Source organism: Telopea speciosissima, chromosome 2 (genome assembly GCF_018873765.1).
Source record: "Telopea speciosissima isolate NSW1024214 ecotype Mountain lineage chromosome 2, Tspe_v1, whole genome shotgun sequence".
Classification (NCBI taxonomy): domain Eukaryota; kingdom Viridiplantae; phylum Streptophyta; class Magnoliopsida; order Proteales; family Proteaceae; genus Telopea; species Telopea speciosissima.
In genome coordinates, this window is record NC_057917.1 from 61,402,784 (window position 1) to 61,425,184 (window position 22,401).

Below are 22,401 nucleotides of genomic sequence, written 5' to 3' on the forward strand. Positions count from 1 at the left end.
GGAGCGCTTGGCAGACTTGCCCTTATGCGGCTTCCGCGAGTAAGTCTTATGGCCAGCAGGCTCAGCACCATGATCCATATCTTGGGTAGTATGTGTGTATCCTGCCTCACATGTGAACTGAACCCCAACACGATGTTGTGAAGCCTCATGGCCACCACCACTACCTCCAGCACCATGGCCACCACCACCACCACCACCACTACCATCATCATCATCGTCATCATCATCATCATCATCATCATCATCATCAGCAGCAGCAGCAACAGAACCACCACCACCATCACCATCACCATCACCATCACCATCGTCGTCTTCATCCTCATCATCAACATGTTGTTGAGTTCCTCCATACGGATGACCTGACCTTGTCCTCCTGACTAAACCTTCTTCAGAGCTACTTTCATTTTCTTCAACATTAGGACAAGGATCTTGTGATGGGTGCTGTGTTGCATCCTCATCCATCTGTTGAATGATGCTCTCTATCACTGGATCAGGTTTGGTTGTCTGGCGATCCTCACTTAATTGATCCATCACCAATACCTTATCGGTATCTTCTATCCATGCTCTAACTGGATCTTCATCGTCAAGTAGGTGGTTGATGTCGATTGGGTTGACATCTACATCATCTCCTTCTCTTTCCAGCTCTAAATATTTAAGCTTCAGCTTCATGTTGTAATGGACATACACTAGCTTCTCCAACTTTGAATAACTGAGACGATTCCGGGGTTTGGTGTGTATCAACCCGAATGTACTCCAGTTACGTTCGCAGCCACTAGAGGACGCCGTCAGGGATAATATTCGAATTGCAATTCGGGTTAAGTGTGGAGCACTAGTACCCCCATAATTGAGCCACCAATCAGTTGCACAATAATAAATGAAATATTAAAAGACAAAACCTTAAAACAAATTTTAAATGATATAATAAATTAGGTAAACCTAACTTACCTGGGCGTTGTGTGCTCCTAGCATGGATAGCTATTCTATCAGCAAAACCACGAGTGGCCTCCCGAAAATACTTAGCCTAGAGAGGTATTAAAAAAATATATATATTAGTTCCACTTCCACCAATCACTCTATTCTTGGTTTCAATCATTTATACAACCAATTTAGTTCTAACCTCATCCATGGCAAGTGTGGCCTTCGCTACATCTGGCTCCATTCTGTTCACAACATTCCTTAGGGCACGCAATAGATCCGGTCTACACCCTATATCATTGGAGTATTGGATATCCGGATTCAAATGCTGCACATGGTTTGTAATGGATGGTTAGAAACCTAGAAATTCTAATAATAAATAAATAAATAGTAACTTACTAACTACTAAGTGTTTAAAATGAAACCAAAGTCATATACTTATAAGATTACCTGCCCAATATACATCTTGAACCAACATATTTTTCCATCGATCGGATATAATCTTCAAATACTTCTTGTTTGATGTTGGGTTATTCTTATGTATTTTTCTCTTCACACATCCCATGGCCTCTACCATCTTACCCATGGTCTGCTCTTTATCCCCATTAACCTCTCGAAGCAGACAAAAGAGTGGCATCATAACATTATAAAGTCGGCCCATTGCAGCCCAAAACTTTGAGGAGGTGACAAGATCTTGAACAAATCTCCCAATTTCAGACCTTGCATAATTGCTAGTCAACCACTCAGTAGAGGTGAACATCTGTAGCAGCCCATGCTTTCGGGAAATGAGGCTATCAATTGCAATGTAATTTGTTGCAAATCTTGTTGTTGTAGGCCTCACTAAATCCCCTTGTGTATAACTCCTCATCAATGCCAAAACCCAACTATGGTTGTAAATAAAGTTGGTGATTTTCCTTGCATTATCAACCAACTTTTGGACCTTGGGCAATTCTCCTATGTCCTTAAACATCAAATCTATGCAATGAGCTGCACATGGTGTCCAAAATAAATGTTGCCTCTTTAACATAAGCAACTGACCAGCTTTCTTGAAATTTGCTGCATTGTCAGTTACTACTTGGACAACATTTTCTTCTCCTATGTCCTCCACAACTTCATCCATTAACTTGTACAAGTAGTTGGCATCTTTGATTTCACTAGATGCATTGACCGACTTGTGGAAGATCGTCCTTCCATCACAGTAGATAAGAAAATTGATGATGGATAATCTTGTTGGTCCACTCCATCCATCACACATGATGGTCACTCCATATAGTGACCACTTCTCCTTGAACCTCTCTACATACTCATGCACCTCTTGGACAATATCATCCAAGTAAGGCCCAGCAATCTCATGAGGTGTGGGTGGCTTAACATTTTTCCCACACAGCTGAATCTCCTTTACTATGGCCTTGAAGTGGGGATCTTTGGCCTTATGTGGTGGAATCATAGAACTGTGGAATCATCTGGAGATTGCTCTGCCTATCCTTTTACTAAGTGTTTTGGGTTGAAAGCTTTCTTCAATCCTCTGTTGGCTGGCATCCCTTGCTCTATAGACATTAGGATCCATGTCTCTGATATCTGGGCTCTTCTTTCTCTTACCCTTACCACTCTTTGTAAACCGGTCAAACATCCCCTTCACACTGGTTGCTCTACTAAGGCCAACAGGCTGCTTACCCTTACTTAGAGATGGACGACAAGAGGAGTCAACACCAATATCTACAGGGCCTTGGCTGGGTCGAGCTGATTGACTTCTAATCAATTGCTCAGCTCTCCATTGTTGCTCTTTTGCTTCATGTCTTGATTGTTTCATCGCCAATGCCAACTCTGGGTCCTCCTTTGCTTCCATATCCGATCCTTCATAATCTTCAAAATCTTCCATCAAATTTTTCACCAATGCATCAACATCATCATGTGCTTGCTTGGATTTTTTTGGAATCTCTAAGGTGTTTTTGCATTGCCTGGCTTAACTCTACAGCACATCGTGTACACTTGGAAACATTTCCATATCCTCTCGCCATGTGCTCTTTTTGCCGAGTTACCCCACCTCCAAGATGTTTGGGTGTCACAGAAGTTGCACTGTGTATGCAATCTATTATTGTTTATTTTAGTACAATAAGACCACCCAATGTCTTGTTGTCGCGGCATCGTCTTAAATACCAAACAAAAGTAGATAACTATATAAGATATACATTAAACAATATTCAAATCCACACATAAATAATTTATTATTTATACAAGTATAGACACACATTATGATGCATGTCATGCATTGCATCATCTTCTTTTATTTACTACCTAGCAAAGTTGCCCTAAACAATATTTAAACATTTTTATATTTTTTACAACTAGTTACACATTATTTAATTTTTTAAATAATTAAAAAAAATGACATAATGTACTATATATATGAATCTAAGTCTTTGATTCTATTTCAGCCAATTATACATTTTATCAAACTATAATGAAAGAGTATAGATGGAAAAATCAGATTTTTTATATTTTTTTAAGTATTTTATAAATTCAGAAAATACCCCAAAAAAAAAAAAAATACAGATTTTAGGGTAAATGTATAATCTTCTTGGGATGTCATACATCTATACATAATGTACTCCATATCTTATAAACATTACCATTTGTTTTAAAGTTAAGAAGAAAAAAAAAAAAAAAAATTTCATTTTAAAGAAGGAATTTTCGGTTTTGGGTAAAAATGGTCAAAGAAACATGGATTTGAAACCAAATCTTTGTAAATGCATACAAAGAATGCAATTTCTATGTTTGTTTAACATATTCTTTTTGATTCATACCAAAAAACATACCAATAATCAAAGATTAAAGCAAAAGACTCAAGTTTTTTTCAAAAAACTTACCTAACCCTTCAAGAACAGCTTTTGAATTCGAATGTAGGCTGTTAGATCCACCAAATGATGTGATTTCAGCTCCTCTAAGTTCGTTTTTGGCAAAGAATTGAAAGCCCTCAAGAAATCTTACCCAAAAAGTAATTTTAAATGTGTTTTTGGAAGGGTTTCTCAAAGCTGGGAAGACCTTTTTTCCGCCAGGACTGCTAGAAATCGAGTTTTAGGTGAAAACAATGAAATGGCCATGTGTTTTTTAAGTTAACGATACGTATCGAGACTTATCGAGTCGTCTCGATATGTATCGGTATGTATCGGTCGATACATATCGAGACGACTCGATACGCCTGATACATATCGTTTTTTAAATATAATAAAATAATCTTTTTTAAAAACTCTCGACTGTATCGATACGTATCGATCGTATCGTATCGTATCGTATCGGCACGTCTCGGTCGATACGTCTCGATACAGTCGAGACATTTACATTTTAAAAAAAAAAAGATATGTCTCGGCCTATATTGTATCGACCACGACCGATACCAAGATGTATCGGCCGAGACGATACGATACAGACCGAGACTTAAATCCTTGGCTGTAACCTCTTGCGAAGGAGATCCAGGATGGGGGAGCAGTGGTGGGCTGAAAGTCTGGCAGGGATGAGGGGGAGACCTAGGTAGCGGACAGGAAGGGTGCCAATGGTAAAGCCAGTGAGGGAGGAGAGGGAGGCTTTATTGGTGTCCGAAACTCTGACGAGGAAAATTTGGGACTTTAACAGGTTAATGCGGAGACCAGAAAGGCTCTGAAAAAGGTGGAGGGAGGACATGATGGTCTCAATGGAGAGAGGGTCAGCCTTGGAGAAGATCATGAGATCATCAGCAGAGGCAAAGTGAGTTAGGTTGGTAGGCTTACACTTAGGGATGGGGGAGATGAGGTGAAGGTCGGTTTTGGACTGGATGCTACGAGAGAGAACCTCAAGGGACAGGCAAAAGAGAAAAGGAGAGAGGGGGCAACCTTGGCGGATACCAACAGAGGAAGGGAAAAAACCAGCAGGGCTGCCATTCAGAAGAATAGAGAAGCGGGGGGTGGAGATGCAGGAGTGGATCCAGTTGACAAAAATGGGGGGGAAGGACATCTTGAGGAGGACTTGGGAGATGAAATCCTAGCTGATGGAGTCGAAAGCCTTGTGGATGTCTATTTTTAAAAGGGCAGTAGGAGAGTGGGACTTGCGGTCAAAGCCTCGGACAATTTCCTGGCAAAGGATGATATTGTCCGAGATACTTCTCCCAGCAATGAAGGTAGATTTGTTGGGGCTGACAAGGGAATCAATGACAAGGCTGAGCCGGTGGGCCAGGATTTTAGCAATGAACTTGTAAAGAAGATTACAAAGGGAGATGGGTCTGAAGTCGGACATGGATGAAGCTCCAGAGGACTTGGGGATGGGACAGAGGAAGGTATGGTTAATATTTTGGATCTGCTGAGGGTTGAAGAAGAAGCTCTTAATGGCACTGATAAGCTCGACACCGATGATGTCCCAGCAAGTAGAGAAAAATCCCATCCTGAACCCATCAGGGCTTGGAGCTTTGCTAGCCTTCGGAGGGGATGGAGCTGAGGGAGTTGAGGAGGTGGTGGAGGGAGGAATTTGTTGATAAGGTCAACAGAGAGGGGGGAGTGGGAGTGGGAGGAGGAGGGGGGGCAAAAGATACCAGTGAAGTAGTTCATAGCTTCAGCTTTGATGGCATCGACAGAGGAGAGGACCGAGCCATCGGAGGATGTAAGAGAGAGGATGGAGTTGGAGTTGGAGCGGGCTTTGAGGGAGCGTTGGAAGAAGGCGGTGTTTGAGTCGCTGAGCTCAAGCCATTTGATTCTGGATTTCTGCTTAAGAAAACTTTCTTCTTGGGAAAGAGAGGAGGCAAGGTCAGAAGCAACAAAGATCTCCTCTTCAGCGAGGGAGGAGTTGAGAGGGTCAGCCTGAAGGCGGAGCTGGATGGAGGAGAGGGTGTCCCTACAAGAGGAGACACAAGAAGAAATGAAGCCAAAAGTGGAGGAATTCCAGGCTTTGAGAGCCACCTTAACATGTTTGAGCTTTTTGGAGAAGGCAAGGAGAGGGAAGGAGAAGGAATGGATTGGGATGTTCCAAGCCACTTGGATAAGGGGAAGAAAACCAGTGTGGGAGGACCACATGTCAAAGAACTTGAAGGGTTTTGGGCCAAAAGAGAGGAATGGAAGGACAAAGAGAGATATGGGGGAATGGTTAGAAAGACTGGGAAGGTCAAAGAAGGCATAAGAGGAAGGAAGGGAGTAAAGCCAAGGATCATTTACAAGGACTCTGTCAAGCTTGCAGGCAACTCTGTCAGAGTCAGAGCGCTTGTTGTTCCAAGAGAGATCAGCACCCGACCATCTGAGATCGTTAAGCCCAGAGTCCTCTAGACAGGAGTTAAAAGTTGCAATTGCTTGGTGGTCATTAGGGGAACCACCCAATTTTTCGTGGCTATAACGGACGACATTGAAGTCACCTCCAATGCCCCAGGGACAGGAACCAACAGAAGAAGAAATGGATCGGATGTCATCTCAGAGAGGGATCCTATCAGGGTGGCGGTTGAGGGCATAAACCATGGTGAAGAAGAAGAGATGGTTGTGGAGGTGATCTGAAATGCTAAGATGGAGAAATTGGGAGGAGGAGGAGGAGACCGAGATATGAAATTTGGTGGGATCCCACAGAACCCAAATTCGGCCACAGGGGGAGTGGTCATAGTTGGAAAGGAAGGACCAAGAGGGAGCAAGAGAGTGAGCAATGCGAGACGAATTGTGCTCGAGCACTTTGGTTTCAAGGAGACAGCAAAGGGGGGATTTGGTGGTCTTAAGGCGAACACGGATATCAGCTTGTTTGGCCGGAGCATTGAGCCCACAGACGTTCCAAATGGTCCAAGGGATCATGAGGGGGGTTGTGGAGGGGGCAGCCAACCAGTGGAGGAGCTAACTCTGGAACACTGCGGGGTCGGAGACGGTATTCTCTCAAGGGGGGAAGCAAACCAGGGGAGAGGAGGGATGACACAAGGACAAGTTGTGACCAGTTGAATCGGTGAGGGGGGTTGGGGCTGGTTCGGTTGGGTTCGGTCGGTTTGGGTTAAAGGGAAAAAAAGGAGATAAGTGGGTTGGGGGGAGGGGTTTGGTTGGGGGGGGCATGTGGAAAGGTTAGCTGGGTTTTTTGGGGAACAGGGGACATCGTTGGGGGTAGATAAGAGCTAGAAGTAGGGGGGCTTAGGAGTGTAGTAGTGGAAGGGTGCTTGGCTTTAATAGCAAAAGGGGAAGGGGAATGAAGCAGGGGCGAAAGGTGATGAATAGAGGGGTTTGCAGATGGAGGTTGTAGGTCTTCGTTGAGGATCTCCCAGGGCTCCTGGAGAACCAGAGAGACAGCGACATCACAAGCGGCTTCAGAATCGAGGCCCATGAGCACAGCAAATCTGTTGTGGCCAGCGTCAGGGGAGCATCGTGGTAGGTGAGCATCGGGGATCCCGCCAAGGGATGAAGCCTCGTCAGGGTCCCGGAGCCTTCTCCGGTGGCGGTTCCTTTGCTTTTTCCGGCCACGAGAGGGGATTTTGGGGCCTTCTGCATCCAGTGAATGTTTTGCAACCGTAGCAGGGATGGAGTTAAGCGAGTTGTCTCCAGAAGCAGCGATAGCAGAAGAAGGGGTAAGCAGGGAGGTCCCAGGGTCGATTGAACCAGCAGCAGGCACTACAGCCGTAGACTTAGCAGGCACTTCAACCGAAGACGAGGCAGATCAGAGATCTTCAGCGAAGGTTCCAACCTCGACCAGAGTCACAGGAGCAAGTTGGGAGGCAAAGTAAGTCTTGGAAGAGAGAGGACCTGACACGCAGTTCTTTGAGGTGTGACCGAAGAGCTTGCAGACAGAGCAGTGGTGGGGCAGGCCTTCATAGAGAACACGCTGAGAGAAGGAGTGGCCATCTTCTTCCTGGATGGTGACGAAGTCAGGAGGAGGGTCTTCAGCACTTAGTTCGACGCAAATGCGAGCAAAGGAGAGACGGTCCATTTTCTTGGTGTGCTCGTCGGAGAAGAGGGGGTTGCCGATGGTCGATCCGACGATGCTAAGACCAGTGGGGCACCAGTAATGGAAGGGGAGCCCAGGTAAGTTAATCCAAACGGGAATGAGCTTGAGATCGATCCTGTTGAGAGAGGAACGATGGTCCCACTGCCAGAGATAAGTCTGTTTCTTGCCAATCTGCCAGGGGCCACCTTCCAGCGCACGAGCTTTATCGGATTCGTCAGAGAATCTGAAGATGAACATCCCGCTTGATAACACATAGGTGAAGACTGCGCCTGCAGGTCGCCATTGTTTAAGAAGAGAGGACTGGACAACATGGTAAGGAGGACGGCTACCCAGGAAATGCCCCACAAGGCAGCACTGCCATTTTAAGATTTCTTCGTCGAGTAACCCTTTGGGGCAGAACCCAACTTTTGAATCGTCAAGGGAGGTAGCTGGGACAAAATGGAGAGGATGTCCAGCAGGTTTAGCAGAGGTGTTGCCGGAGAAAAGAGAGGACCAGGGGTTAGCAACAGGGGTAGGTTGGTCGACAACAGGGATGGATGGGTCAGAGTGGGAAGCAGAGGGGCAGGGAGAGGGAGGTTCTGGATAAGAAGCAGAGGTGCAGGCAGCGGTTGGGGCTGCCGGAGAAGGGGGGAGCATTCCGAAGGTCCGTCAGCTACCTGCCATCAGAGGTTGTAGGATCATCAGCTTAGAGGGAGGGCTCATTTAGTTTTAACAAATTGTCATGCACTCATGTTTCACATTTTCTTTGTAAGAATGCATAATGTTAAAATATGGATAAACTGTGGTTTATGATATTCATGGTGTTATTTCTTTATATTTATTGTCCTTTGTTTCCTCATGTAGCTTAGATCATTAGCTCTTCCATTCACAGTATTGGAGTGGACGCTTCCAACGGCACCACGACCGGTTCAAAATGGCCCTTCTAGGCAATTTTCATTTTCCTCCAAAGACCGTAACGCAGGGGCCTCTATTTCTGATTCCCTTACACCTGCATCTAATTCAGATACTAGTAAGATTTTTTCACTTGATATTCTTAGGTTTTGTTCAAGACAGTAGTGGATTTGAAGTTCTCACACACCTGTATTTTGACTTCAAGGTTCAAAACCTCGGTTTCAAGGCCAGTTTCGGTCAGGATCGATACTTTGACGTGCCGGATCTCGTTTCGAGGTTTCGACCCTGGCCCTCCTGGTTGAATCCCAGGGTCAAAACTTCGGTTTCGACCATGGGTTTCATTTCAGCCAGGCCCGAAATGGTGAAACCGAGACAACTCGGAGATTTCAGTCAGTTTCAACCGAGATTTAGTTCCATTTTGAGTAGTTCAAATATGTTCTAATGTAGCAGTGACTCTCATTTTGCAGAGACAACAAGCTTAGAAGGTTCTACAGAGGACACCTCAGAAAGTTTTGCATTCGCACTAGTCAATGGTGCTCTTGGAGTTTTTGAAGTTCATGGGCGAAGGATCAGGGACTTCAGGTATATTGGTCCCACCATGAACATTTTGTGATTAGTTTTCTTTAATTGTGTGTAGGTTGTCAATTTTATTCCTGATTTACCCGTAAATAGGCTATTATATCTTTTTTTTTTCATATTGTAGTTGCCTCTTTGGCATTTTCTGGTCTTTGTTCCCCCCAAGATATTGTCTTTTTCTCATCTGTGGAAAGTTGTAATTAGTAAAACTAAAACCATGTTAATTTCCTTTGTCTTAGTAAAACAGTCCCATTTCATAGGAATGCAATAAACCCTTGCTAATTTCCGTTGTCTTGACATATCCAGAGATGCTAAATTACTAAACTATCCTGGGTGTATGTGCTGACGTTTGGTTCAGTTAAAGCTTCCCTGTGCATGATTGTCTCTTCATAGCTCTTTAGCATTATCTTGCCTTTTGGTTATACATTTTTATGAAATTCCTGTAATTTTTATCTATTTTTTATCTGCCTCCTCTGCAATTCTGTTTGTGTTCGTGTATGGAGTACTGCTCGTGGGTGGGTTGTGGTACTGTCCTTTTTTTTTTCTCGAAAGCATCCCTCTTTTATATTGCTGATGAATGTAAACTATTGTTTATGCTGAAAAATTAGCAGTACCTCTAGAGATGCCTGTATGCATATTCTTGGCCTTAAGGGTAACTTGAGAGTGGAGAAATGGGAGGATACTCTGCTGTCCATTAAGATTTTGGTCAACAAGATTAAGATTAGGGTAGCTAATGGATTTGGTTGCTTGGTATATTTGAGCTATCTGGGTTGCTTGGACCCTTGTAGGTTGAAAGTTGATTGCAAGATCCTCTACTTAGGGAGATCTTGGGCCCTCGTATTCGCTATAGTTTGTCCAAAAGGCAAAAGTTATAGAAACTATACTTTGTCAGTTAAGCTGCAGTAACGGATTCTAGATGGAAAATCCAAATCCTTCAGGTGTAGATGGTATTTTTAGAGATCATTTCCATATGTTATATATTTTCAGGTGCCATGGGTGATTATGATCATTTGAGGTGAGGTCACTCTATTAGTTGAGGCACTTAGAATTACTAATCACCAAGATTATTAATGAAAGCAATTCAAGGTTGTAAGGATTGGTGTGTGTCTTCTTGGTGTTGCTGTGGAGTTGATGTAAGTCATGTAACAACTAAGAGATGCATGTCAGATTGAACATTGCGTTCTCATAAATCTTTAGGTCAACCCAATCCCCTTGTAGTTTTGCTTGCTTGAATGCAGTTTATTTGTGGCAGGATTTTTTGTTGATCTTATAATCTACTTAGTTTTCATTCTTTTTTTCTCGTTCTCTTTACTACTTAAGCAGGTTTTCTGTCACTGAATTCTACATTGTTTTATATGTTTTACTTTTATCTTGTATTATTATCAGTGCGAGACATTGAACAGGATCTTTTATGTCTATTTAATTTCTTGTTTGAGTCTTTTCTTAAACTTTTTCTTTTGCATTATTTTTGTGATTTTATCCTCATGTGAGCTTGGTTTGTTTTCAGACCAAAGTGGCCTTCTTCTTCATTTGTTTCATCAGATGGATTAGTTACTGCAATGGCTTACCGCCTTCCCCATGTAGTATGTATCACATGTTTTGGAACTTGCCAATTTTTCTAGTAGATTGGAATCTTTATCTTACAAATCTTTCTTTGAAGGTAACACAGTTGTATTTTTTTCTCAGGTTATGGGGGACAGGTCAGGGAACATACGATGGTGGGATGTAACAAGTGGGCTTTCATCTTCATTTAACACTCATAGAGAAGGGATCCGAAGAATCAAATTCTCTCCTGTTGTTGCTGGAGACCATAGTAGAGGGCGTGTTGCTGTGTTATTTTATGACAACACATTTGCTATATATGATCTTGTGAGTGTGAAACAATTTTATTGGCATTCCATCTTATTTGTGCATGAAAGGTTCTATGGCTGCTTTTATGTTGACTTTTGAGCAATTCCATGGTGGAGGATACTCGTATTTTAGCAGTTGTATATGTTTTGCTTGTCTTGGAAATTTCTATTTTCATTGGTTTCCGTAGTGGAAATTTTAATAGAATAATGCAAATTTGCTTTGACGATTTCGTTTTAAACAAACTACTCTCTAGGCATGCATGGAATGGAAATCAAATGTTCTTTCCCTAAATTGTCAATTCATTTCCCCATGGGATCCCCATAAGCATGCATGGAAACCCATGGTATTGGCCTGTATGGAAATCCTATAGGCAATGCATAGATGAGACGGACATTAGGAATTATTTTTTATTATTGGACCTCTATTTGAAATAAATCATCAATTTGATGAGAGGAACAACCCTATATTTTTTGTAACTTGTAACTAGCAATTGTTTGAAATTTTGAGTTAAAAATTGGCAAAATATTTCTGTTTATCTAGGGGTTGAAATCAGCCCACTACGAAAAATCTCCAACATTGCTTTTAAGTCTGTATAGTTAAAAAAGGGGGACAAAAAGAACACCTCTTAAGCCATATCACCTTGGTATCAAGCAGAAAATTCATTCAAAGGGAATCCTGACTGCTGAAAAAATTCAGGCTTTGAGCCCTCTTGTCTCCACTAGGACAGGGTTCCATGGTAAACACCAGCCATTGATATCCACATTTTTTTCTTCCTCTGTGGTGGCATCCTTTTTATTGAAAGTGCAATTCCTTCTATCGTTCCTGAGACTCTAATAAATGAGAAGGGGAACCAATACCCAAGGAAACCCCCAGGGCGTAGGGATGTTCATGCCATCCTTGGTTTTGCTCATTTTGATTGTATCTTGAAAGTACAACATCCAGAACCTGGCTGAGTCACCAGATGGTTTTGGTCGTTATGTCACCTAGTCAACCCATAATAAACTCACTCAACCATCTTAGTTCAGACATCCATTTTGATGGCTGGATCACATGGTTACTTGTCGTTCAGCCAGGCCAGAGTAGGTATCTAAACGTCTTACCAGATTGATCTATTCACAACTTTTGTGGTGGGCCTTTTTAAAGTGCTGTGGCTTCCATCTTTGATACTTGGGAGATTTGTTTTGCCCAAAAGTACCTCTGTTTTAAGCACGCAATGGGAATGGGTGTGGAATTTGTTTTAGATCCTCCATATCTGTACCTTTTTATGTGTTTTTTTTTTTTAAATTTTCTGAATTGGATTTGTGCCATTATTTAGACTTGCACCTAACAGAACTATGAGGTGGCATATTTCAATTCTATAACATTTTCTACTTTGGTATCTGATTATGCTATTACGTTTGGAATTCTTGATGTCATGGTGTTCATGGTTGTATTCTTCTCACTAAATATTTTCAATTAAGGATGTATATGGTAACTTGCATTTTCAGTTACAAACTTGCTCTCTTGTAATGCTATCTTTTGTTCATGAGTCATACATGTTCCTTACCAATTGGTGCATCCATGGTTTAAAGTATCGGTACGTACCGTATCGCCAGATACATATTGGTATCGGTCGGTACTGATACGATACATACCGATACATCTTTTTTTTTTTTTTTTTTTTAAATGGACAGTCTCAGATTGTATCGAAATGTATTGGCTGATACGATACAATATGACCAATACATAGCGATTCCATCGATACGTCCGATAAAGGGTTTTGTGGGTGGTTTAATACGTATCAGCCAGCTCGATACATTCCATAAAAAATCCCTTTTGACTCACAAACTTGATACAGTTCCTATTCTAACGGAAAAATGAAGGAAAACCCTCAACCAAGAGTCTAAAATCTTTCATTTAATCTTGGTTTTCCACACTTTTGGACTAAAAAACAAATCAAGGAGTGCTACATCATCATCCTTTGCATCATCCAATACTCTTCATGGCTATAGACTATTACAATTTACAACATGTGAGAAACCTCATCTTTTTATAACAGTTTCAATTTAATACACTTGTTTGGTTATATATTATTCTTCATTTTAGTGTTTATGCATGATGCTTGTTATATATTACTTATTTATATTGTTTTTTTGTTCCAAAAGTGTATTTCCATGTGTATCTTGACCATTTCCTATAGTGTTTGATATGTATCTCTGATACGATACAATACAATACGTCTCTTAAAATCACCCGACCGATACGATACCCGATACCGATACTTTTAACCTTGGGTGCATCCATATTTGCAAAATCTATGTATCTTAAGATTTAATATTTGGGCAGATCTGACTCATAGATACTTCACTTGACTCCTATTCCGAACCCCTTCCTATGGCACAGCCTTGTTTCCCTCCAAAGGTTTCAACATATAATAAGAAAAACCAATCTACAAATTGCAACACCCCCCCCCCCCCCCCGGACTCATAGATACTTCACTTAACTCCTATTCCGAACCCCTTCCTATGGCACAGCCTTGTTTCCCTCCAAAGGTTTCAACATATAATAAGGAAAACCAATCTACAAATTGCAACCCCCCCCCCCCCCCCAAACAACAACAACAACAAACTCAGCCTTATCCCAACTTAATGGGGTCAGCTACATGGATCCAAACAAAAAAAAGTGAGGAAAACTGAGTTCTAGACTAAAAAAGGGGAATGAAGAGATGAGAAGAGAAGGATGAGAAATGAGATGAGAAATGAAATATGGACAATGACAAATGAGAGATGGACCATTAAAAAAAAAAAAAAAAAAAAGAACGTAATAGGAAAGAGGCACAACCCAACAAGTTAGGAAAATCCACAACATGTATCCTTGCCCTCCAATAGGCTCTATCCGAGGTCATACTTGGTACAAGACCTAGACTATGCATGTCCTTCCTCTCAACTTCTCCATTGGTCATTTTAGGCTTGCTCTAGCTCTTTTAGGTCCTTCAATCAGAAACAAATCACTCCTCCTTACTGAGGCTCCCCTAGGCCTCCTCTTGAATGCTCTTGGTTAGGTTGTCCATGATAAGCACAAATAGATAAGGCTTAAGGCTGATCCCTGATGTAACCCAATCGTAATTGGGAATTCCTTGCCCTGACCTCCCAGATCTCACGCTAGTCACCACGCCATCATACATATCCTTAATTATGTCCACATATTTACTCGACACCCCTTTCTTCACTAGAACTTGTTGGTTTAAATCTCTAGGGACTCAGTCATAGGCTTTTTCCAGGTAAATAAAGACCATATAGAGATCCTTTTTGCTATCTCTATATCTTTCCATGAGCCTCCTCAATAAGTAGATAGCTTCTGTCGTGGATCCAAAAAAAAAAATAAAAAGAAGGTTGTATGTGCCATCTATGAACCTGTTCCTTCTGAATGTCTTATAAGAGTGGGTATGAAATTTCGTCAGATGGATTAACGAACAAGGAATGCAAAAAGAGAGATTTTACAAATTTTCCATCTTTCACTAGATACATGCTTAAGGCAAAGAAAAATATTCTCCTAATGAACCTCTCAACTCTAATATAATTTCGAGCAAGGATGTCAATGTCAAGAAGACCATGCCATAGCTTGTTGGGTTGTTTGTCCTTTTGGCCCAGTTGTGGTGATGTTGTTGTACTCTATGTTGTAATCTTTTTTCTTTTCTTACTAATAAATTGGTTACTTATTGAACAAAGAAAGGAGTTTCTAGAGCCTTTGGTTCTTACCAAGGTTCAAAAACTCGTCTCGAGGAGGTGTATCGACCAGGTCGAGATTCTCGAGATCTTGCTTTTGTCGAGATCTCACAAGGCTGTCAATATCAAGAAGACCATGCCATAATTTGTTGGGGTGTTTATCCTTTTGGCCAAGTTGTGGTGATGTTGTTGTACTCTATGTTGTAATATTTTTTCGTTTCTTACTAATAAATTGGTTACTCATTGAACAAAGAAAGGAGTTTCTAGAGCCTTTGGTTCTTACCACGGTTCAAAAACTCGTCTCGAGGAGGTGTCTCGACCAGGTCGAGATTCTCGAGATCTCAGCGAGACAGTGCAATTTTTTTCTGTTTCAGTTTGATGTTTAGGTGGGCAAATGGCCATAGTTGGCTCCGAAACTTTAAGAGAAGCTTGTTTTAGGCTTACAATAACAACAACAACAACAAACTCAGCCTTATCCCAACTTAATGGGGTCGGCTACATGGATCCAAACAAAACAAAGTAGGGAAACCAAAGTTCTAACCAGAAAGGGAAATGGGGAAAGAGGGATGGGAAAAAATGGAAAATGAAAGATGTGAAATAAATAGAAAAAAGAACGATGAAAGATAAAAGATAGTAAGAGGAAAGAGGCGGCACAGCCCAACAAGTCAATAGATTCTCAACTAAATGGGGTCTGCGACATGTATCCTTGCCCTCCAATAGGCTCTGTCCGAGGTCATACTTGGTACAAGACCTAGACTATGCATGTCTTTCCTCACCACTTCTCCTATGACCATTTTAGGTCTGCCCCTTGCTCTTTTAGCTCCTTCAATCAGAATCATATTACTCCTCCTTATTGGGGCGTCCCTAGGCCTCCGTTGAATATGACCATACCACCTTAAACGACTCTCTCGAAGCTTGTCATTGATCAGGGCAGCTCCCAAGTCCGATCTTATATTTTCTTTCCATCTGTTATCCTTCCTTGTTTTTCCACACATCCATCTTAATATCCTCATCTCTACTACACAAAACTTATCAATATGACACTTCTTAACTGCACAACATTCTGCTCCATACATCATGGCTGCTCGAACAACAGTCCTATAGAACTCTCCTTTAAGCTTTAAAGGAATACTTCAGTCACACAACACTCCGGAGTCCGGACGCGCCTCTCCACTTCATCCATCCCACTTTAATTCTCTGTGAAACATCATCCTCTATGTCACCTTCTTTATTTATGATTGACCCCAGATATCTAAAATAGTCACTTTGCGGTATCTCTCTTTCCTCAATTAGCACCATATCTCCATCATAGTGTGACTAAAATTACACATCATATGCTCCATCTCTGTTCTATTAATCTTAAAGCTTCTTGTTTCCAAGGTTGACCTTCAAAGCCCTAACGTATAATTAATCCCTTCTTTTGTCTCATCCACCAAAACGATATCAGCGGCGAAGAGCATACACCATGGGACCTTGTCTTGAATGCTCTTGGTTATATCGTCCATGATAAGTGCAAAAAGGTAAGGACTTAAGGGTGAACCTTGATGTAAACCAATCATAATTGGGAAGTCCTTGCCCTAACCTCCCACAAACTAGTCACCACACCCTCATACATATCTTTAATGACATCCACATATTTACTTGACACCCTTCTCTTCACTAAAATATGATGGATTAGATCTCTGGGGACTCGGTCATAAGCTTTTTCCAGATTGATAAAGACCATATGGAGATCCTTCTTGCTATCTCTATATCTGTCCATGAGCCTCCTCAATAAGTAGGTAGCTTCTGTCGTGGATCTACCTGGCATAAAGCCAAATTGGTTCATCAAGATATGAATCTCTCTTCTAAAACGGGCTTCAATAACCGTCTCCCATAATGCCATAGTGTGACTCATAAGCTTTATGCTTCTATAGTTATTACAGTTTTGGATATCACCTTTATTTTTGTAGATCGGGACTACGATGCTTCTCTTCCATTTATATTTAAATCTTCAAATTGTAAAAAAAAAGCACCCAATTTTGTGCTTGGATTTGCACCCATGGTCCTGATCCTTTGTAGCATGAGTAAATTGACTCTCAAGTCTTACCTGTGATACACACCGTCTCCGGCTCCCTCAATCTTCTTCAAAGTTCTTTGGATTTGTTGTAGATCTTGCAAGTTTGATGTTTGCTAAAGTATCTCTGCATAATCCGGCGATCTTTTTGTCAAAAAATTGGATCAAAATCTAAGTTTTTTTTGTGTTTTCTGGAGCTTCTCTGCCGAAACCAGTGAGACGACCAAGAGCAGTCGAGATCTCTCAGTTGAGTTTAAGTCTATTTTATACAAAGGCTTGGTTCAATCTCGGTCGAACCGAGATCTTGATCTCGACTGAGATCTCGGATGAGACAATGAAGTCTTTCTATTTTGCCTCTAATTTCATCTTGGTTATTGAAAAAAGCGAGATATTAGTCTATTACCGAGATCTCGGTGAGTTCTTGTTCCATGTTCCACATCACAAATCCATGCATCCAATCTCCTATTCTCCTCTTGAACGACTATGTACATTCTGTGTAGTCCTTCGAATATTTTTTCTCTATCGGGTTTGAATTGTTTGTAATAGCAATGTAGATCAAAGTAGTTGAGAGTGTATCTGGCCTTTGAGGTGCTGATGTTTAAGCAGTTCCTAGGAATTAATTATTCTGTTTTGGGGGGGGCAGTGGGATGTAATGCCGACTGCTGAATTCCTTGTGCTGTGGCTGGATGGACCATTTTTTTCCTTTTAAGAATAATTTTTTTTCCCGCAAAAGTAAAAGGAATATAGAAGATGCAAACTCACCTCTCACCAAGAGGCGAAAAAATGAAGGTATATAGGGAAAAAAAAAAAAGGGAAAAAATGTTCAACAATCCATATAAGGATCTTCAAGGGGAGTAAACAACCCACAACACATCATTGGTCTAGCAACCCCTTGTTCACCATTATCTTTTTTCCTTTTGATCAGTCTGATCTTTTGTATTTGTATATGCTCTTATTCTATCAATAAATTTTACCTCATCTATTGTTAAAATGAAATAAAAAAAGAAAAAGAACCTGCTTGACAGTAAATACTTTGTTCTTGTTCTGTCTCAGTTAATTGGAATACCATTTGTCCTCTGTCAAGTATAATGTACCAGTCTGGTTTTTCTTGGGTTCATACAAGTGGTGGTACCCGAAAGTAGCATTTGAATATAGTTGAGTTTATGAAGTGATGTAAAGTAAATAGAAAGTTATTTTCGTTGAATAAATGTTTCTCTTTAAAAAAAGTTGAATAATTGTTTGTTGCTCTTTACCTTTTTATAAAAGTGATCTAACTACTGTTAAATTTCGACACGTTTCTTACTTGCAGGATACACAAGATCCACTGGCCAATTCCCTTTTACAACCTCAGTTTTCTGGAACTCTTGTTTTGGAACTTGACTGGTTGCCTATGCGGACAGATAAAAATGAACCACTGGTTTTGTGCATTGCTGGAGCAGATAGTAGTTTTCGGCTTATTGAGGTTACTATGTACGTGACAAATTTTTTTTGGGTCAATGTATGAGACATTATTTATGAGTAATCAACAAGAAATGGTGCCTTTATGATTCTGTACCATGTCACTGTAATTTCTCTTGAGACAGGCGTACTCGAGGAAGAATCTGATTAGTATAAGTTATTTATATTATAAAAGTCAACTTATTGTTGATTACAAAATGAAATTGTGGTTCTGTGATACAGGGTTTAGCTTTTGTGCCTTAAGTTTGTAGCATTGTGAAAAATGAACAATTGGTTTCCGAACTTGCGTATCCTATGTTACATCATGTAATTAGTTATTGCTGTAATTAGTGTCCGTGATGGCATGATCAAACCCAAATAAAAATCAACTAGTTTTTTTTTTCACCCAACCAACTTGAGGTCTCCGACCTGAATCCTGTTCTACCATTTCACACCATTTAGGCCATATATTCTATTCAACAATAAGTGCTTATGTCTTACTATCATTGCAACCTCTCTCATTTTTGGCCTTTACCCTCAACTAGCAACATATCACTAGTCACTACTGGCTGGTGTATTTTGTGGTCCTTGTTGCACATGGATGAACTATCTCAATCGACTTTCTCCGATCTTATCCCCTGTTAGTGCTACTCCTAAGTGCTATTGAGTGCATTTATATCTGACTCTATCCACCTTAGCCTTGCTAAAATATTTTTTCCAATCAAGATGACAAGGAAAAGAAATTGTCCAATATGGTCAAGTTCTGGAAAAATGAAATGCCATCTTTGCAGAATATACAATTTTAGGTCATATGCTAAAATAGATTGTACCCATAATTATAACGTTTTTTTCTCCAACTAAAGTGAATAGTGTTAAATGATTACCTGATCTACGTACAGAAAAATGTCATCCATAACGTTTCTCACTTAAAATTTATGGTGTATTAATGACTTAACTTTGCGTCCAAATGACATACTATTTTTGGTTTGCCTGGATAAAACTTTTCTGTTGGATAATTTTGTTTGACACCTACGTTTTGTGCAGTAATGACAGAAAATCAGGCTTAAAGTCTCAGCCAAGGACTATTAAAGAGAGATTCAGGCCAATGCCCATATGCTCTCCCATTTTACTTCCTACGCCACATGCCTTGGTAGCTTCCTGCCCCTTTCCCATAACATTTCATTATATTAATCATTCTGATGCTGTAATTATTGATCATGTTTATATTTCTCAGATAAGGACTCTCATGTAGCTGAATATGCTGATGATGTAGTTAATATGGCATGTGATGCTTTAAAACTGGTCTGGACATTGGACCATCCTGGGCTGTACAATTAGTTTAGGGTTCAAATAGTTTTACCATAGCTGTCAAGGTGCCTAGGCAACCCAAGGCGTTGGAGGGCCACCTAAGCGCTTAGGTGACAAGGTGCCTGCCTAGGCTTCGCTTAAGTACCAAACCCAGATAGGGTAAAAAGTCTACCCTCACGGGCATTGATCGGAAATCACTTTTTACATTTGTATAAATAACCCAACTCCCATATCATTCAAACGTACACAGCGGAACACTTAACACTACTGGATTTGGGATTAAGACTAATACATGACACATATATAACACTGGTGGTAGTTGAACAAGTATTACAAAGCTCTGTGAATTTAAACCTTGTTGCAAAACATGTTCTTTGTCTTTCTCACATCATAACTCCTGTTCACAAACACTTCTCTCAATCTTGTTCCCTAGGTTGGTGTACCATGTACACTCATAATCCAAAGAGTTTGGAGTTGTACACACCTCTCCTCTGAACCCATCATCTGAAAAGAATATTTATAACGTGGATGAGCCAACAGCTCAGTGAGGAAAACATATTACGATACAATCAAGTGATCATGTGCTTCATTAACAATGTTAACTGTTGAAACAAGTCTTTAGTCATTATCGTAAAATATTGAGCGTGCACATAACAGTTGAGGTTAGCTTGGCCTTGTATCATCTATTCAACTCTTTATCCCAGTACTGCAGCCCAAGAGAGGAATGACACAGCTTGTACTCGTACTCATGTTCTCGTAGCCCCGGAGGATAGCTCGTATTCTCGTAGTTCCGAAAGACAGCTCGTAGGCCCGAAGGATAGCTCGTAGTCCCAAAGGACAGCTTGTAAAAAACCTCATCTAGAGAAACCTCATCCAGTACCTAACCCCCTGCTAGAAAGGGACAGTATTCACAGGGTCATATTCTCTTAATAGTTAATACTATGCTTACCAAATCTCATGTTGATTCACATAACTCGTACACTTGTTCACATAACTCGTACTCTTGTTCACATTACTCAATATGCATTTGCATTTCTCTTTCTCATGCTCATTTCACTTTTATACAAACACATACTCATACAACTTGTCATGTAACATTCAAAAATAAACTTAACAAGAAGTCATCCTTCTCACAAACATATCATTTAAATTAAATCATGATAAAGCACCACATCTCATATAGCAGTATATTATAATCAATGATACAAATCAACCATACATTTATACAACAATACTAGTATGGTTCCCTCACCTCTATTCCACTTGAGTAGATCACCTTGTTAATCAATAGCACTAGTATACACTCTTTGATGTTTGAGCACTCCTTGTTCAAATAAAATTCTCTGTTTTGATTTCATTCTTGCTTCAATTAAACATAAACTCCAGCAACTTCACTTCATTCTTCAATGATTCCACAGTGCACACAACCACAATCAACTAATCACTAGATTCAGTAGCAACTCTCCTTCTTCTTCTTGGCTCTTGGCTCAGCTCTTCAATAGCACAACAATGACTCAACTGATTGAGTCACTTAGCCTAGTTAGGAAAGACTTGGTCAAATCCCAGCCTAAGCCAGCTCCTCCTTAATGTAGTCCTAGATAGACAAGGGATCTACTAGGAGCCAAATAACCAGGACCTTCCAAGCTGCTAGATCGATAGGGGCAGATTTGAGGCTTAATGTCAAAATTAGGGTTAGGTTTAGGATAATGGGGGTGAGTCTTATATGGTAAAGCTGGGTAGGCTTAGAAGATTCTAATGAGCTAGGTTTAATGAGGTTTGAGCGAGAATTTAAAAATCAGAAGATTAGGGTTTTGGGTTTTGGGTTTTGGGAAAGAGGAGGGTGATGGAATTTAGGGTTTAGAGGTGGAGATAGGGCTAGGGCTTTAGGTCAAGTCCTCTAGGGGTTAAGAAGGTCACTCGACCAAGATTTGGTGAATTTTTAATGGTTAAATATGGCTGGACTGTAAGTTAGGGTTTTAGGGATTAATGGAAGTTGAGGAGGATTAGGGTTTTGATGTAGGAATGGGCCTAGAGTTAGGATCAAGTGGAGGGGATGATGAGAGGGTACTATGATTAAAGTTTGAATGAAATTGGGTGGTGGAATTGGTCTGGACAGAAGGTAGATGACCTAGGTTTGAGTGGTTCGATTAGGTTTAATGGGGGAGATGATAATGGGGATCGATGGGGCTTAGGTTAGAGGATTAGGAGAAGAAGGGTGAGTGCTAAACTGTAAACTACTTGGTATAGCAGATCTTCAATGGCAGCAGCTTGAAGATCAGAATTAGGTTCTCCCAATTTACAAGATGCAAGGAGTCGATTGGAGGTCCACCAATCCCTTCACCTTGATAGGATCCACAAGGCACACTCCCGATGGAGTAAGGCAGCAAGTAGTAAATTAGTTTTTGAAATCTGAATTGTGGTGGAGCCTCCCACGACTTGTCTTATTTCTAACTTGAATGCCAATGGCCTAAATCTTATTCAGCCTAGGAATTTGAATCCTTGGCTGAATTTCTATTACAAAACAACTCACACCCTCTTTAGAAATCGTGGAGGGGTGGGACTACTTAATTAAAAGCTAAACAACTTAAAAGATTCCCTAACAACCAATAGAAATAAATCACTTAAATTGAACCATGGTCTGAACCGGTTCAATTTAAGTTTACAAAACTGAAAAAATAAACTAAGTATGGGAAAATAAACTAAGGCTCCTAACACTTGGCCCTAATCTTAGGACTGCTTCTT

At 40.7% G+C, this 22,401-nt stretch overlaps 1 protein-coding gene across 2 annotated transcripts in view; it reads left to right on the forward strand.

The window, feature by feature from the left end:
• LOC122650091 (WD repeat-containing protein 11-like) overlaps positions 1-22,401 on the forward strand; it is a 77,480-nt gene that overhangs the window by 43,824 nt on the left and 11,255 nt on the right. The window contains exons 7-12 of one of the 2 annotated variants that reach the window (XM_043843392.1): positions 8,680-8,845; positions 9,195-9,309; positions 10,811-10,886; positions 10,990-11,172; positions 18,224-18,384; positions 19,396-19,501. In XM_043843392.1, coding sequence (XP_043699327.1) covers positions 8,680-8,845; positions 9,195-9,309; positions 10,811-10,886; positions 10,990-11,172; positions 18,224-18,384; positions 19,396-19,501 — 807 coding nt within the window. The remainder of the gene's footprint in view (positions 1-8,679; positions 8,846-9,194; positions 9,310-10,810; positions 10,887-10,989; positions 11,173-18,223; positions 18,385-19,395; positions 19,502-22,401) is intronic. The other variant, XM_043843393.1, reaches the window with a different exon arrangement.